General features: G+C 40.8%; 1 protein-coding gene across 5 annotated transcripts in view; it reads left to right on the top strand.

Moving 5' to 3' along the window:
• Window positions 1-18,579, top strand: part of RSU1 (Ras suppressor protein 1) — a 189,309-nt gene that overhangs the window by 82,188 nt on the left and 88,542 nt on the right. For all 5 annotated transcript variants that reach the window (XM_045183669.3, XM_045183664.2, XM_024576023.3 and 2 more), the window contains one exon: window positions 9,541-9,673. In XM_045183669.3, coding sequence (XP_045039604.1) covers window positions 9,541-9,673 — 133 coding nt within the window. The remainder of the gene's footprint in view (window positions 1-9,540; window positions 9,674-18,579) is intronic.

Genomic DNA, 18,579 nt, shown 5'->3' with positions numbered 1-18,579 from the left:
CCTGTTAAAAGCACCCACTCTGTCACATTAATGAAAGTGTTACTACCCCAACTCACTTTGCCGCCAGGGTATTTCAATTTCAAAAGAAAATTCCTGGAGGCAACAAGGCTTTCAGCCCAGAAAATGGTTCTGATGATAGAATTCTGGGCTCTGTTCAGGGGAGGGGAGAGGGATTTGTCCCATGGTACTCCTTACACCTGGTCACATTATTGACTACCCAAGGATGTCTCAGTACCTTTTTGTCCTAGGAGGACATGTGCGAGTGTCATGTATTGGAAAGACCCAGGCTTTGGATGAGCCAGATGAATTGTCCTTGGAATCCTGGCTCTGCCTTGTACTATGTATGTGACCTTGCATGTGGGTCTTAATATCCCTGAATATTAGTTGTTTTTTCTTTTTAGAAATGAGATAGTAATACTTCCCAGGCAGAATTGTTGTGGCTTCTTGGAATAATGTATGCAAAGCTCCTGGAGTGACATTTGTGCATAATACGTGTTCAACAAGTAATAGCAATTATGATGGTGATAACGATAAGCATTCGTTAGTTTGTGGGTTTATTTTTAATACCTTTAATAGAACTGCTAATAGTATAAAAAATTCAGATTTCTTTTTCAGCACTCTAAATAGACTTAATGTTTTTTTCTCGTTTTTGCTGTTTGATTTAAAATTTTAAAAACTTTTAATTCTTAAAATATTTTAACTTTATTGAGGAATAATTGCCAAATAAAACTATATACTGAAAGTGTGCAGTGGGATGATTTGGTATGCATATATGTGGTAGAATGATTACCAAGATTATTGTTACAAATAGGCAGTGACTTTGCTAAGTGTGGTCCCGGGACCAGAAGCATTATCATCCCCTAAGAACCTGTTAGAAATGTAAACTCCTGGGCTTCATACAATTACTACTGAATCGAAAACCCTGGAGGTTTTAACAGAGCATCCAGGAAATTCTGATGCACAGTCTAGAGAACCACTGCTTTAGAATCTCTGGGAAACAGAAAAGGGTAACTTTCCTGAACCTGCCATGCAGAAATAACCAGTTAAAATTACGATTATGTTTCCTTCTAGTCTTCTCTTTAGTCATATGTGTGTACACTTATTTTTTAAAGATGATCGTGCTATATGAGTCTTACAGCCTGCTGTTCAACTCAGTATTATGTCATGGTTGTTACCCTGTGTCATTAAATTCTATTCGAAAACATTTAAAGTCACGTGGCTGTGTAATGTGCCATCCTGTGAGTGTCTCAGCATTCATCCTCCAACCCCTGAGACATCGCAGTTTTCCAGATGTTCAAGAGGAACTTAAGCAACGCAGAGTTGAAAATTTGTATTGATAAACTCTCGTGAATATCTATGATTATTTCCTTAACATGAATTTATTACTATGGTGAATTACTGACTCAAAGGGTATGGATATTTTTATAGCTCTTAATGTATATTGACAAATTACCTTTGAGAAAAGTGCCGATTTGTACTCTAACCAGCAGTACAGAAAAAGCATCCATTCCCAGAACCCCGGCCAAGCCCGGGGTTACAGTCCTTTTGAATACACATCAGTATGATAGGAACTTGTTCTGAATTGTAACTCAGTAGGATATAACTTCCTGTTTTCTAGGCTTTGTACTGGCCTGCACTATCGTAGTGACAGACATAAGTGGTAGATGCTGTCTATTAACTATACATGTGAAGGTGGTTAATTCCTAAAGTGTACTCTTCCAATACTGTGACCCCACATCTCACAAAGACTCCAAGTTCTGTTGAGAGGGAGCTGCAGCTCTCACAAAGGTGTGCGGTGGAGCAGGAATAGCTAGACAGCAGGGATGAGCGGGGGAGCTCCCGTGCCTCGGGCTTTAGAGAGTAACTAAGGACTAGAGTGCCGTCTAGGGAGACAACAGCAAATTATTTCTGTCTGTAGAATCACAAGGCGATTAAGTAACACTATTACTAATATTAAATATTGCTAGGGTGGGAGTCATTGATGGGGTCTGAGATAGAATGTTAAGTAAATGCTAAACTAGCAGAAAAAATGTTTTATCATTATAAGGCAGCCATCCTATACAGGCGTACCTCAGAGATATTGTGGGTTCAGTACCAGACCACCACAATAAAGCAAGTATTGTGATAAAGTGAGTTGTAATCGTTTTGCTGATGGAATGTCTTGCCTTCAGTTTGTAAAACATCCAACATCTGTGAAGCACAATAAAATGAGGTGTGCCTGTATATGTTGAACTTGAACAGCTATGGTGAAGGCTGCTTTGTGATACCTTTACTGATCCTAAAAAAAGTTTTGATTACTGAAACTTACTCTTTGAACACATATTTATTTTAGCTTGTGCTACATTCATTAGTGACTTCTCCCTGGGGTCTCCAGGACAACAGGGCTCCCTTGGTGCTGACATTTCCAGGATCCCAGGTGATCAGAAGGATGTTGTGAACTCAGTCCCTATGAACTGGGGAACGTGAGTGGAGTGGGGGTTGAAGTGAGGAGGTATACTCTGGGGGCCAACCTTGGGGTGGATGCTCGAGGCTGCTACTGTTCATAAAGCTTTCAATCTTCTAGGAAATGAAATCAGTGTACATAAATTTTATCTTAATTCTACTTTTGATCATAGGCCTCTGAGAAGCGTATGATCAGGGGCCCTTTTCTCAGAAGAGTGCCACCATGGGAATTATTGTTCATTCAGTGTCAGGAGGCTATTAATTTCTTGAGCAAACTCTGGATTAGGCAACCTGCTTTCTATGATATATTTTCTCTCCTTTGCAGATTTCAAGTCAAATAGTAATGAACAGTGTAAAGAATAGTATATATTTATATAGTGATTTCTAGTTTACAGAACCAGTTTATGTGCTTTTTGGCTCCTGTCCACAGTCCATTGTCCATTAGTACTGTTATCCCTACTTTGGCAGATGAGGAAACTGAAGCTCAGAATAGCACGGGGATTTGCCCAAAGTCTCTTGGTCACAAAGTCCACGAATGTACTTGGTATCAGGAACCAGGTCCCTTGCCAGGTCTCCTGGGGACTGATTGAGAGCTCCTTCTATTCCATCTTCCCCTGGAACACAGATACCAAACGGCCAAGAAGAGCATCACAGGGAAACTGTGTAAAATGCTAGTTTTCTTCATTGTTAAATGGGCTCCTGGACCTGTTCACACCATCATATATGTAAGTTGGATGCTGTTTTTGTTGGAGCCATTTGGCAGGATAGGGCTTTTTATTTATTTATTTATTTATTTTTTACTTGTAGTCTCCCTGCCTAAATCAGAAGAGTAACAGTTCATTTAAGTATGTTTCCTAAAGCAACAATGCATTGTAATTGTTAAATGAACTAAATGCCTATTTTAAAACTGTGATGCCAGGATGACAGTGTGGCCTCGAATTCCCCACAGAATCAATTTGAAAGCTGTCATGAGACGGCCCAGCTCCCCGGGATTGCACTGGTGCTGCACAGACAGAAGCAGCCGCGGACCTAGCGTTTCGGTCCGGTTAGGGCCTCGTCCACCATCATCTGTAAAGCACGGTTCTCACTGCAGGAGGATGCTGCCACTTGAAATAACATGCACTCCTTTGTGCTAATTAGTGTATGCCATGTATCTTGAATTTGTTTTTGACCATTTTTTTCAATGCATTTTATTCTTTTTTAATTATAAAAATAACCCATGCTTGTAATCACATAAAATTCTCGAAAGAGAAAATGAATAGTGGGTACCCCTCATTCTGCTGGTTCAAATCTCTATCCCACCTTAATTTCCCCTCTGAGGAAACCAGCATTTACAATTAGATGTGTATCCTCTTCTTTTTCTTTCTCTTTTTCACATACACGTGTCTTCATACACACATATGAGATTCCTTTCTTCTGTATTGTTTTCCAAAAATTAAATCATAGCAAAGTTAGTATAACTTTAGTTAGTTTGTTTTTTAATTACAGTGTAGACCTCTTTCTAAGTCTGTACAGGCAAATAAATTTATATCATTTACTTTAATTACTGAGAAACATTTTACTGTAAGGCTGTAGCATATATTATTCAGCTTCTCACATGTTGTTGAACATTCTGGTTGCTTCCAGTGTTCTGCTACTGCAAACATTTACCATTATAATATAAAACATCATTTTGTAATCCTTATGGTCATTTTTTACTCAGTAAAGTATATTGCTAAAGAAATGAAAAAGTAGGAACCTTCCATCTTCAGCTATTATCTATAATCGTGCATTTTATAATTAGTAGCCTGTTACCTAGTAATAAGAATTATAGAGATTTATGTGTAGAATATCTCTTTATGTCTGGAGCAGCTGCAAATGTAGCTTTTATTTTGCGCTGGAGTCATTTGTGGTTAGCTTCTGTATGTGGACTCACTGCAGAGCAGAGGTGATCTTTCAGCTGTCACTGTGTCCCATCTAGACCTCTTCAAGGGTGAATAATTACCTGGGTTTGGGCAAATCTAGTAATCTAGTGATAGACTACCTAGTCAGCCAGGGTTTGCGAGCTTTACCTTCTTAGACCGTGGCCTTAGATTTTTATGAGTGACAGAGCCTGGCTTTCACAGTGCCCTGTGGTATTTTGGAATCAGGAAGGGAGGAACTCCGGCTTCGGTGATGTGCAGAATTTGCCCAGACCCCCTCAATTGCTTAAAATGTGATCAGTAATGTTACTGGCCAAATGTTTCAGGATTTTCAATATTCAGAAATAATTCTTAGCTGTGTGATTGTGAAAACAACCAATTTCCATACGTGAAAATGAGCATGCTTATTAATGGGGCTGCAATTGCCTATTGCATCCAGTCACATTTGTAACTCTCAAGGAAAATGATTGTTTTACATGATTTAGTGTTTACAACTTTACAGCCACACAGCAAAGCTTACTGTATATGAAGCATATGTGGCCCTTTTGCAGGTAATAAAATGGAAAATCCAATTTGCAATTGCAGAATAAGCCTCTGAGTGATACATGATTTTCATAGCAGCATCGGTCAGAGGGTCATTGCTAATCACAGTGCTGGCTGGCTTCCCCTGTGGCCTGGGCCATCCCACTGAAGAGTGAGCATAGGGAATCTCTGTCTGGGAGCCAGCCAGCGTGTCTGTAGATGCACCACTTTCTAGCTTATTAGATCCTCTTTGTCACCGTGCTTAATCCTGCTGCCTGATCCTTGTTAGAACAGCACCAGAGCTCCGCTCAGGCTTCTAATAAAGGAGCTGGGTGAGGGCTCCTCACTCGAACGCATTGGAGCGTGCAGCAGTTAGGGCGATTGCAGCCCGACTGACAGTGGGGCAGGAGGCTTCCTGCATGTTATTACTTGAAAGGGAACCTACCTCCGATAGCTGACAGATGAGCTTTGCTGAGGCAAGGCTAACTTGTTGTTAGGCCAATGCGAGACGGGTGTCATCTTTTCACACAGTATAATGGCCTAGCTTTACTCTAATTATATTAACCCTCTTCTGAAATGGCTGCATTCCAGGCTGGTGCGGAGTGAGGTGGGAAAGCCAGAGACAAATAGCTGGCTGGGAGGATTACGGCTGCACAGAAACAGGTATTGTGTTCTCCTCCGGTGACATTAGGTTGAAAAACAAAATAAGCGCACCCTATTACGCCAAGCCTGGTGATAACTCTGGAGGGGCAGAGCTCGGTTTGGCTTTCACGGTTTCCATCTCAGTCATCTGGAATAGTCGGCTGCTTTAAGGTCTGCTATGGACATGAAACATGGTTTTCACGGCTCTTTGTTAAAAAGAAAACAGTGTCAACGACAAAGCTGTTGTTTCGGGCTCTTTTCTTCCCCCGGTGAATCTGAATCATTCTTTTCTATCCGGCTCCCTATTTCTGGTGGCTGTGTGCAGCCCCTGTGAATGCGGCTGTGCAGCATTGCGCGAGACTGAAATAAATGGCCTGAGTGTACAGATGAGTCTGAAGTGATGTCAGTGAGAGTGCTCGTGAAGAGCCCGTGGGCTTTTCTGTGTCCCCCAACTTCTCAGACTCCACTGTGAGGCTCCTCTTCCCCGGAGGGAGCGTGTCCAGCTTGCATGCAGCTTTTCCTGCCTGCTCCAGTTAGCAGGCGTCATTAGCAAGCAGTCCCCTACGCCTCTTCTGTCTCTGTTGACAGCACTTTAATAGAGACATTGCTGGGGATTGACAGATCTCCGGGGGTTAGAGGCTTCAGACAAAAGGGCCCAGAGAACATGGCTGACCTTTCTTGGCATTATTCCCCTCAGTCTGTCTTCCATGTGTTGCAATCAGGGAGCATAGAATTTAGTACATCATTTTCAGAGATGATTACTGAGAAGGCTGCAGGCTTAGTAAGAGGCTGTTAATAAGTTAACAAGAGGCCGTGTACGTTCCAAAGTGGGTACGTAGATAGTTGGTAGTAAAATGTAGGCACCTCTTTTACATAGAAATATTCACCTGTACCTTAAATTCAAGGATAATTAAAACCTGCGTTGCTCATAACATATCTATACTTTGGGATTATTGGACCTCACTGGAAGGGAGCTTGTGATACAGCCTGGGAAGGAAGAGTCTTCTTTCTCTCACTGTCCCACGGAAGTCATCCCTGGACAAATTTGAACTACCTGAGGCTTGTCTGTGGGGTCCTTCCTAGACCCTTTTCTTGGTCCACATTCCTCTCCCACTGACCTAGGGCCCTGAATATATAGCAAGGTGAGAAATGCTCTGTGCTCCCTCCTCTTTCCTCTCTTCCTTCCTGAGTAAAAGAAATCACATTCCCTTATCCCCATCTGAACTAGATGTTGAGAGGAAAGCAGTCTTTTTGAGTTAACTCATTATACTATGTGAATAGTGGGGAGTTCCGGATGCACGTTCACCAGATCAGGTTCTGCCCACGAGAAATTTAGACTGTGTTTCTTATTAGGATGACTGCCTATGCGGGACGAGGAGGGAAAGTATTGGGGGCACAAGTTGCCACTAACAGGGAGATCCTCTTTGCTTAGGAATTGGTTTATTTCTTTAAGCAATTTATGTTTTTCATGGCTTCTTTTCTTTTTTTTCTTATTCACTTTGAATTAATATATTTTCCCAAAGGTCTTAGTAATTTTTTTAATAGTTGACTCCATGCAGATGTCAGTGGGCAGGGTTTAAAGGCAGAAGGATGATGTGTAAGCATAAGTTGTTAATTAGGTGAATGTTTGAAGAGAGAGGCGCTCACCTCCAGCGCCTCCGCCCCGGCTTACGGGGGGGTTGCTGCAGCCTGCCTCCCGTCCCCTGGGGTATGGGCCCTGCTCTCAGGGGCCCTGCATCCTGAGAAGAGTGGGCAACATGTACACTGGGCATTTAAAACTGGACACTTCAGAAATAGACTTGTTTTTAAATGGAATACTTTTCCAGAAGTATCTATTATTTATTTTTAGGAAAAGTGGAAATGGAAAGAAAAAAAGAATAAGAGAATGAATGCTATGGAAGAGAGGACATAGACTACAGCAAATCACATCCTAAAAGGAAGTAAGAATTATTGAGAAGCTTAAACTGATCAGTTTGATTGTTGTAAAGCTAAAACCGCCTCCCCAAGTAAAGATAAAAAAAAAGGTAGAAAGCAGCCCATTGCTGGCAAGGTCACACCTAGGTGATGCCCAGCCGAGCAGACCAAGTGCGGCCCTTGGATTTTCACTGCCCTGGGCAGTTTGCTGACTGTGGTTCGGGGAGTACAGCCCGTTAACTTCCCAAATGATTTAATATCTGACTAGCGATGTTAAACCATGAAGATGAGGGAATTGACATTATTGATAATCTTGGAGACAAATGTATCTGTTTATTTTTGTACTTAACATCAACAGGTTCTACGTAGCTTTGGACAAGATCATGGTCACTTACTCCCTCTTGATATTTGGTAATGTCTGTTTCCTTTGAAAGCATTTTTTGAAATTATAATCACTTTTATATTGGTCTTTCTTTATTTTTCTGAGTAGTTACAAGTTCACATAACAAAAAGATGAATTCAAAGTATCAATTATTTTGTTTTAAGAAGAAATATCATCCTAATAAAAATATTAATTTATTTTCATTTCTAAAGGTCAGGTTGGCTAGGAAATTTTGTGTTTCATGGTATACTTGCATCCCAGAATGTGTTTTCATTATCCTATCAGTTATGACAAAATTGGCAGTAGAACCTCAGAATAGGACAAATATATTACTTTGGCTGTGTCCTGGGAGGAACAGTTGCTGAGAGTCTGTGTTTAAAAAGCCATGGACTGTGGACCAGGAGTGTGAAAAGAACTGCTTCAGTAGGTCTGTTAGGGAAAGGCCTTCGGTGAGTCTGAGCCAGGTAAAACCATGTGTATCTCTGCTGCTTAGCTCCTCTGTCCTTGTCCCTTTCATAAGCAAGCAAATTAAAGGGAGCTCTTTTGCACACTGTCTTCTTCATGTCTGAATATTCCAAACCAAAAAGAAAAAAAAAACCCAAAAAACAGTTATCTGATCATCAACTGACGGGTGGCACCTTAATGGCCTTTTAATGCTACCTTCATGGCCAGATCCGTGGTTGATCTAGGCTGACATGAAACCTGATCGCTTCACCAGGCATTAGAGAGAAAATGTGAGATTTGGAGTCAGAAGCCTTAGGTTCACATCCCCACTGTGACATTTTCTGATCTTGTTACTTAATTTCCCCACATGTCTATTTATTCATCTCTAAAGTGATGTTAATAACTGACCTTGAGGATTGCTAGAGAATCAAATGAGGAAATGCTTTGAACAGATAATTCGTAAGCTGATGAGGACTATACAAATGTGAGTGTCTGTTGTAACCATGTTAATGCTATTCATTTGGTGCTGATTCCGACATGTTCTTATGGTACCTGAGTGACACAATGATAATTTCCTGTGGGCAGTGTTTTGTTTGTTTGTTTTTTTATTCGGTTACAATTGTCTACATTTTCTCCCCATCCCTCCGCCCCACCCCAGCCAGTTCCACCTCCCTCCCCCACCTCTACCCTTCCTGTTGATTTTGTCCTTGTGTCCTTTATAGTAGCTCCTACAGACCCCTCTCCCTACTATCCCCTCCCCACTCCCCTCTGGCTATTGTTACATTGTTCTTAATTACAATGTCTCTGGTTAGCAACATTTTTATCTTTCCTCATTCATATTGTTCTTTGGCTGGTGACAAGAGGTGGTGTTGATCGGACGGTCTAGATGAGGTCAGACTAGCAGGAATTCACGCTGTTAAGATAGAATTTCAGGAGGTTCTAATAGCACTTCTCCCAGTTTTGGACGGAGCCATTTTAGTCTCCTAAGCAAATACCTAGGAAAAATAAAGCTTATACTACCTTTGTAAGAATTCTTTCCAGGTTTACTTTCTTGCTACCTCCTTCCCTCCACTACCTCTCTCCTTCCTTTTTCTGTTTGTTCTTTATTTCTTGGACTAGGGTACTAATTGCTTGAGCACCAGTGTTGACTTTGGATAAGACATTTTAAAAAATTCAAATCAAATGAGCCAAAAGCTACTTAGGATTGCGCTGTGGTTACTGGGCAGGACTTCTTAGTCCTGATCTGTGCTGGATGAAAGAACCTTCACCTTTTTTTCTTCTCCATGTTTTCAGGAAACCTGGATCTGACCGGTCAGAAGCAGGTATTCAAAGCAGAGAACAACCCTTGGGTCACCCCGATTGCCGACCAGTTCCAGCTTGGCGTGTCCCACGTTTTTGAATACATTCGTTCTGAGACATATAAATAGTAAGTAGACTGGTTTCCCAAAATAGTACACTGGTTTCATAGCATTTGTAATTATGCCATTTAAAAACTGTCATGTGACATTGTCATCTTGGTGGCAGTTAGCTCATAGCATTTTTACCTGTTTAATAACCACATGTAGTAATGTCCTGATAGATTATTTTAATTGACATTATCAAAGGGGATTTATACCAAGTTTGTTTAGAAAATTTTTAAGGTGTTATATTAGGTGACTATGCATGACACTAAGGAAATTTGCCAGACACGTGAAGATCAGAACATACTTTTTTTCCTCCTTTGAATGCAAAGAACAACAGCTGTTACAAACAAAATTGTTAAGCAGTTTGTTTACAAAATGACTAGAGAAGACTAGGAACACATCATTCTATTCTCTAGAAGCTTTTACTCTAGCGAGATGATAATATCTCTAAAAGAAAAAGGAACGGCAGAAAAAGAGGAAGCGGAGTCAGCTTGCTTAAGTCATAGCATCAGAATCCCTCAACTCTTCCCCCCAGGTCAAAGGTGATTGTGGGAACACGCCCTAAAACCTGACTGTTTCCACCTCCTTCTTCACTGTGCCCTGGCCGGCTTGCCCCACCTGCTCTGTTATTTCTGCTGTCACTGTTTTCGCTTCATCCCACCCCCACCCCCATATCGAGATGATCGTTTATCTTACACCTCATTGAGCCCCTAATGCTGAAATCTAGTCACCTTTGGTTTTAAGCAAATGCAAAGACTTGTAAAAATCCATAGTCAAGTTTAATCTTTTTTTGTGCCCTTAACCAACATTTGAGAATTTAACATCTCAACTGTTAGAGAAAAATTAGAGAATTGTTGAAAGTCACCTTCAGGTAGGTGTCTCCCTCTCTCTCTCCGTCTCTCTCTCTCTCTCTTTCTCTCTCTTTTTTTTTTTGGTATCATAAAAATGCCCCACACTCAACATGGCCCTCACTAGACCTGTGCTGGGCCAGTGGGTCATTGCCGACTGACAGGGCAAGGTCCCTGCTTAGAAATGGCCATCTGTGGTGTTGTAGCCTCTTCCCTGGACGCCATGCCCCTGGTCACACGATCTAGGGCTTGGGATGCTCATAATTTCTTGTCTGACAGAATCTCAGAGAAGATGAACTCTCAAGAGCGATGGAATTAAAACTAAATAGACTAAAATTGCTGAAATTATAACCTGTCTTCATATGTGAAAGCAGCTTAGATCATGGTTTAGATTTTTTTAAAGATAATACTGTGGCATTGACAATATACCTTAAGACTTGCCCTAAGACTAAACTGAGAAAAGTATAGGATGTGTGTTGTTTCACGGGCCACAAGTTATGTGCAACATATAGATTCTTTAATTATGAATATAGTTCAACCTTGGAAATTGGCTTAGTTATGAAAATGTGTGAAAATCTAATTGCAAATTAGCAGATTATTGTTCATTTTTTCCTCTTAAATCGTTAATCATTGCTGTCATCAATTAGAGATAGAAGTTTAATTTTTTTTGTTAGTAAATGGAAGGCTACTTAGAGCTTGGTGTGTAGGAAATTGTTTTAGAAAACCATTCTACTTATTTTAACATATAGCAAAGTATACGAATGAGCTATTAATCCAGAATTGGGGGAAATACTGTTTATTATTCTGGTTAACAGTTTTTTATTTTACTCTCTAATTTATAATTTACAGAAAATGAGAATATATTACATATGAAAGTGCTTCTAATTTTAATGTCATTTTAAAAGATGAAGTTGTGAATTTGTTAGTTTTGTATTACCTCAGTCATTATTGGGCAATTAGTCACCCTTATACGCTACTGTGGACGATTTCTGTTTATTTGATGGTGGTGAGGACTCTGGATGAATGAGAGGCATGTTGCTTTGATTGAGTTCATTGGGACATTATTTGGAAGGGAATATATGACAACATTTTAATCAAGAACCTACTTAATGTATGTATTTCTGTGTCTATAACTGTTATCCTGTGTTTGGGAATCAGAGTAATCTAAGCAATTTTTCGACTAGCATACTTTTTATATTTGACTTCCTCTTGAACAGTTATATTATCTTTTATATACTTAGATCAGTATCAAAAAGCTTAAGCACAGGAGAGTCACTGTCCCCTTTGTAGGGAGACCAGTTCATACCCTGCTCATTGCTTTTAGAGGAGCGTGTGTGAGCCTCTTCTGGGGGAACACACTTGACACGAATCCCCCAAGGGCAGGGACCTTTTGGAGGTCACCGAGAGACCTCTTCTCCCCTGGAGAAGAAGAGTGTGGACCTCCCCCTGTTTCAGCTTTTCTGCCCTTCATCCAGTCTTCGTAGTTATCTTCACTCTTTTATCAAACGTACTAGCCAAACCACGGACTAGCAACCCAGCAAGACACTAAATCCGAGTCTGAGCCTTTTAAAAAAGTACTTGTGTGAAAATGTAACTGACTTTATGTTTCACTGATTTTTAAAATTTAAGGTCCTCTTTTCTGTGAATGTAGTACTCTCTCTCTATATACACACCTATTAATGTATATTAATGACATTGCTTTTTAAAATTCAAGTTTTTTTTATATAAATGAAAAATTATACCATCATGTAACTAAAACCCAATTGAATTTTTTAATATTCTTAAGCAGCCACTTCATAGTTAGAGGACTTGTAGTATCCTTTTCAACTATCTAAAAAAATAATATTTAATTAGCAAGTACTTGGCTACATTTTAAAAGTTGTACGTGTAGCGACCTTCAAGAAGGCAGTGTATTCATTACACTCATATTTTTAAAAAAGAGCACATTTCACATTTTGTACCTTTGTCGTAATTCTCTAATCTAAAGCCTGTAGTTTCCAATCTTCACTTGTCTTTGTATGTAAAACAAACACCCCACCCAATAAAATATCCTTTTTAAATATGTGGACTTTATCATGATAGCATGTTTTTCATTTTGTCTTGGCCCTGAAAATACCAGTGAGTCTCCTTTCTTTTTGAGAAATTTCTTCTAACCCATTGACCCATTAACTAAATGAAAGTAGTAAAGAACTTACCAGAGTGTTTTGTTTTCGCTCATATTTGAGGTCGACTTTCACAGTGACCTTCATGTTCTAAGCACGCCCTCGGACGCCTTCTGCGTCTAGAGCAGCGGCAGGCAGAGAAGATGGATTATCTGATTTCCAGGCCCTAATGGACTCCAAGAGGAGACAGTGAAGTTTGAAACTAAACCGTGAATTAGTGTTCAGGAAAAATTAAAATACGGGGAGATGATTGAAGCTTGATGGAGAGATGAACTTGCGCAGCGAGGCCGGAGGAGGGGTGGGTAGGCGTGGCTGGGAGGATGCTGAGCCATAGTGCTTCGGGAGGTGGTCCTTTTGAGTACATTTGGAGCATTCATCATGTCTTCCTCAACATTCCTCAAGTGGAGGTCACTGTTCATTTGTTGTACCGTCAGCAAAGGGAACATCCTGGCTGGTGCCACAGCATTGCCATTCATTATGAGTTGTTCCTGCTGTTAAAAGTAAAATAATTTGCCTGGTACGGTGGTTGAGGATCAAACTCTGCAGACACATTACTGTTTTTAGGCTGTTTTTGAGTTGTACACTCACCTCTTATCTGATATTTGATGGTTCTCATCTCTTTGTGTGACCTCTTTCACTCCTGTGAAGCAGAACTATGATAGAATAGTCACCACGTGTTAAGTTTTCAGAAGGTAGGTTTTTCCCCCCAGGGGAGAAGTCAGATTGGAGTCGGGATCCTTGACAAGATTCTCTGTGAAAGGGAGTACCTCGCACCTTTCACATTTCTATCAAGGAAGGTGGATAGAAACCGCAAGCCATTTTAAAAGCTGACAAGTTAACTCTTAACAAAAGGAGAGGTTTGACAAATGTTAGGCTGAGATGTGTCGGTTGAAAGAGGCATTTGGAAAACAGGCACCCTCATGAAGGCTGCAATTTGTGAAGCATGGCAGTCCTATTCCAGGGTGGCGTGACTCAGCCGAGGCCTCTCCGTCATTCTTCCTGTCTTGTGACTTTCTTTTCTCCCTAGAGAGAGATGCCACACTTACTTGTTTTTTTTGTTTGTTTTGTTTTGATTTTTAGTCATAAGTGAAGACTGGCCGTACTATTATTCATGTTAGTTAATGGAAACATTTTAACAAAGTAATGCTTGGTGAATGGTGAGCAGTGATGAGGAAAATGCTGGCAATTTCTCTTCACTAGAAATCTAGCAAAATAAATCATCCTGTTTGATTTGTAAGGAAGGATACTTTTATCTACTGGTATTTGTTTCTCAGGTTGTTTTACTTGTACAATTAAAACTAAGTAATAGTTTCTTTCTGTATTGTGTGCAAACCTATTAGAGGTTGTTATGAACGTAAGTGGGCTTTATTAAACAACTACTGTATCCTCTAATGGCTTCTGAGTTAGTGGCCTGGAAGATCCTTAAAATAACAGATTTGTCTGATCTACCAAAAGGCTAGAGCATTCAACCTAATCTTCAATCCCATTCGTTTTAGGACAGCCCTTTGCAGAAGGGATTTTTTCTGACCCCAACTGTGTAAACCGTGTTATTTTCTGGTGAGGTGCAAATGGGTGCACGGAGCCAGCAGATGGTTTCATGAATATCCCAGAAGGGTGGGGGAGAGGTTCATCCGCCGGGGCCTTTCCGGCAGTGAGTGAACTCGACAGAGGGGCAATCGGCATGCAGAGCAGTGCAGACTTTTGTCTTTACTGTGTCTGAAGAGAGCTCAAATTAAACCACAGAAAAGCAGTATTTCTTTATAGCAGACATGATCATGAAGAACCAATTTTTTTCTAAAGCTTCTGATATAGAGAATGTTTTTATTTTTAAAAGTTGACTGTGTATTTTGTTCCTGGTAATTTACATTTCCTTTATAGATACTACACATGTATATTTTGGTTCCTTTTTTAAGCTAATAAATGTTTTATCACATTCCTCCATAATACAAAAAATGATTCAAACTTTTGACATCTCTGGAACTATTTGTATGCAAATATGTTGCATATAACTGACATTGCCAAGAAATATCTAAGAGAAAAGGTAACCCCATAAAATGTTATGTTTTGGGTAGTACTGTGTCATATCCCTTGTTTCACGTTCACTTTAACTGGTAAAATTGCGTAGCATTCATTTTACTCCAGATAGTATATCACCAACGCATGGAGTTGAAAGTGCTTATTTCGCTGTGGAGCATATAGAAGAAGTCGGGGTGCAGCGGCAACCGCTGATCTTTGGCGGAGTCACTCGACTGTTCCTGAGTGTGGCCATAAGCGATTAATTGCCCTGGTAAATTAGTACTTTAGCTCCTAAGGTAACAGGAAGAAAACAGACTACTTGAGGAAGAGTACGTAACAGTTTTCTACCTCTTTCAAGTGTTTTTCCACTTAAAAGGATTTTTGCTTTTCTGCTTTAACTTAATTTAGCCCTATTATTCAGATAAATTTCACAGGTAATTCATAGCGTTCTTTTTTCTGTATGCATTTTCACTATTTTTTGATACATAAAGTTTTTACAAGTCTTTGAAGCTTTACTTTTCTGTGATTTTATAGTTCATGCAAAATGCTTCCCTTTTTTAAAATGGAAGGTGCTCCCCATGTGACATTTTCAGTGTACCTGGATTCTGGGAGAATCACAGTAGGGAACCTCCACCCTCCCCACCTACCCCCAGGCCAAACCTGTGAAGGTCAAAGTAAACCCTGTTAAGCTTTAAAACCAGCTTCAGAGTGGAGATCACTTGGAGGGTTATCAATGGGGAGGGGGACAGGGAAATAGGGGGAAGGATACAGGGAATAAGTAGCATAAATGATAGGTACAAAATAGATAGGGGGACAGGTTAAGAATAGTATAAGAACTGTAGAAGCCAAAGAAGTTATATGTACGACCCATGGACATGAACTAAGGGGTGGGGAATGTGGGTGGGAGGGGGGTACAGGGTGGAGGGGAATAAAGGGGGAGAAATGGGACAACTGTAATAGCATAATCAATAAAATATATTAAAAAAATAAAAAATAAAACCAGTTTCAGGAGGTTAGCTTGTATTCCTGAAGGCTTGTAAGAAACCCCATCTTACACATATTCTGGAATGTTTTTCACGCTGATGTACATTAGAAACAAATCCAGACGTGGAAGAGGTTCCCTCACATACCCATGTGCATTCTCTGGCGCTCTGATGGGCCACACCTCAGGCACACTGCTGGCTGGCGAGCTCTGCAGGCACCTCCTGGGATCAGGCTGGACCGATGAGCAAGGGCTGTGTCGGTGTTTCTGCGTTTACTTCACTGACTAGTGCACGAATCATTAAAGAGTTGTGGATGAATTTAGAGGGGCAGAAGGGAAACCAACACACTGCTACAAACAGCAAAGGGAGAAGAGCCGTGCCTATTCTGAACCTTGCTCTACAAGACTTTCACCTGGGACTTGAAAGAGCATGGCCTCTCTCTGCCTCCCCCGTCCTAGTCCTTCCTCACTTGTGTGTTGGCCAGCAAGCTTGCATTAGGCATGTTGTGCACAGCCTCCAAGTACAGTGTGGTACATTACAGTCTCAGTTTCAGGTAAATAGAATATAACTTGTCCCACGTAACAAAAGGAAAATAAACAGGCTAGACCCAGTCCACACTCCAAGAAGGAAGTGTCAGGTTACTCCCTATTCCCGAGAAGCTATTTTGAATTCCATTTTTAGATGTTACTCATTTGCTATTATCATATGGAACTATTGAATATTGACCTACTCAATGAGATGAAATTGGTCAGCCCTACATATTGATAACCTTTATTAACTCCCAGTAATCTTCAAAAATTCAATGCCTGATGCTTTCTGTCTAGCTAAGATGAGTTATTACCAGCACTTGCTGTTTTTATTTGACAGATAAATTAACAACTGGTGCTTTTATAATCAAACAGAACTGTCTGTGATTTCTATTCTTTATGCAATAATATCTTGCTTTATTACATGCTGATTGTTTATTGAGCTCTGGTCTCTTATTTTGGGTTGGGCATTGTTGGGTTTTGTTGTTGGTTTGTTTTGTTTTAATTTTTTGGCAGTTAAAGGTTCTTATCTATTGTCAGATATTTTGGTTTAGAAAGCATTACATGAAAGGAACTTTAATCAGCTTTATTAGATAAAAAGCTTAAAAGTGAGTTCTGTTCAGAGGCATTTGCTGATGCCTCAATTCATTCATCAAACGTTAATAACTTCACATATTTTATTCTATTGTGCTTCTACATTATTCCATGTGTTTTTAAGACTTGTAGTATAAGAAGTTTGTGGTGAAGAAAATAATTGTTTCCCACTTTACTAGTTAATTTTTAAATAGTCTCCCTTGAAACATAATTCCATCACCTTCAAAATGTGTGGACTTTTTATTCTCCATCCAATTGGATAATGTTTGTTTAGCAAGTAAATACATTGTTGTTGAGTTTTGCTTATTTAACATTGGCGAGTATACTAAGGAAGCACTGTGGCTTGTTTTCCCCTTCTGATATCTAATTGTGATTGGTGAGGCCACTCAGCAGAAGTGTGTTGTCTCCCAGTTCCAGAGGCTGGAAGTCTGTGTCTACGTGTCCGCAGGGTGTCGTTTTCCGAGGGCTGCGGGGCAAAGATCCATTATTCCAGGCCTCTCTCCTTGGCTTGCTGATGGTCCTCTTCTCCCCGAGTCTTCGTATAATGTCCCCTCTACGTGTGTCCATCTCTGTATCCAAATTTCCCTTTTTTAAAAGACTCCAGTCATACTGGATTGGGGCCACCCTAATGACTTCTTTTTAACTTCACAATTACCCCTGTAAAGACCGTGTCTTCAACTATGGTCACATTCGGAGGTACTGGGGTGAGGACTTAAAGATGGATTTTGCAGGGAGGACACAGTTCTAACCCGCAACCGTATTGTTTCCCAAATGCCCAGAAGTAACATTCAGTTCCTGTCAGTTTGTCCCGCCACTTGCCTTCACTCTCTGTTTCCACAGCCCCACACCTTCCTGGGTAGGCAGGTTCTCTTTATCACTGACTGTGCTCCGTAAGGCTTCATCCCCAGCCCCAACCCCAAGGCCTCTCTCACTGCTTGGCTTTTGGAGTTGTAGATTCCTCCAAAACACAGTTCACCACTGTTTCATTTTAGGAACACACTGGGTAGGCTCTTATTCTTGAGAGAGCAGTCTCCATAATACTATTTTATATCTTCTTTTAAGAAGGGACCATGTTAAAATAGAAGCTGGTTAGAATTTGAAGATCCTTTGGGATGGGAGGGCACTTAACAGAATCCCCTGCTTCATCCTACTTGGCTAGAGAATTCAAGGAGGGAGGGTCACATGGATCTCCCAAGCACGGACCCCACGTCGTTTTGTTCACAAGAACCTTACGGACAGCAGAAGCAGTGCGGAAGGCCTTTGTGGGGCACCTCCCTCCAGTAGGCTTGGACTGTCCCTCTGACTTTGCTGTCCTCGGTGGTAGCCACTGGCGTCTTGCTCTGTAAGATGTGGAGTCAGGGATTTCCTGTCTCATCTTGGAGTTCCAGTAACCATACCTGGAGCCCTTATAACTTCTGTTTCATTTTCCTACCTTGTCTCAGGAGAGCTCTGGAGTCTTAATGGGCAAGATCAAGACTGCTAAAAACAGGGCACCCAATCCTCTTCTCGTGTAATTAAAGCTAGTTTGCTTCCCCAGAGGAGGGAGGGACATCAGAGATGGAGCACATACTTTCCTACGGTGCTCCATCATATGAAGATGCAGGGATGTACTCTACTTTGGAGCTGTGAGGAAAAAGAAGGAAAAATGAAGTCCATTCTTAGAACACTATCTTAGAGTTGGCTTCCTGTCCCAGCTCTGTCAGTGGCAGATGACCTCAGCACGCCCATCGTCAGCCTTTCCACCTTAAAAACGAGGTTCAAGCTCAATCATCTCGGAGAGTCGCCCCAGCAATGATTTC

Source organism: Desmodus rotundus, chromosome 4 (assembly GCF_022682495.2).
Source record: "Desmodus rotundus isolate HL8 chromosome 4, HLdesRot8A.1, whole genome shotgun sequence".
NCBI classification, from domain to species: domain Eukaryota; kingdom Metazoa; phylum Chordata; class Mammalia; order Chiroptera; family Phyllostomidae; genus Desmodus; species Desmodus rotundus.
Note: the sequence above shows the minus strand (reverse complement) of the source record. Positions and strands in the feature narration are given on the sequence as shown.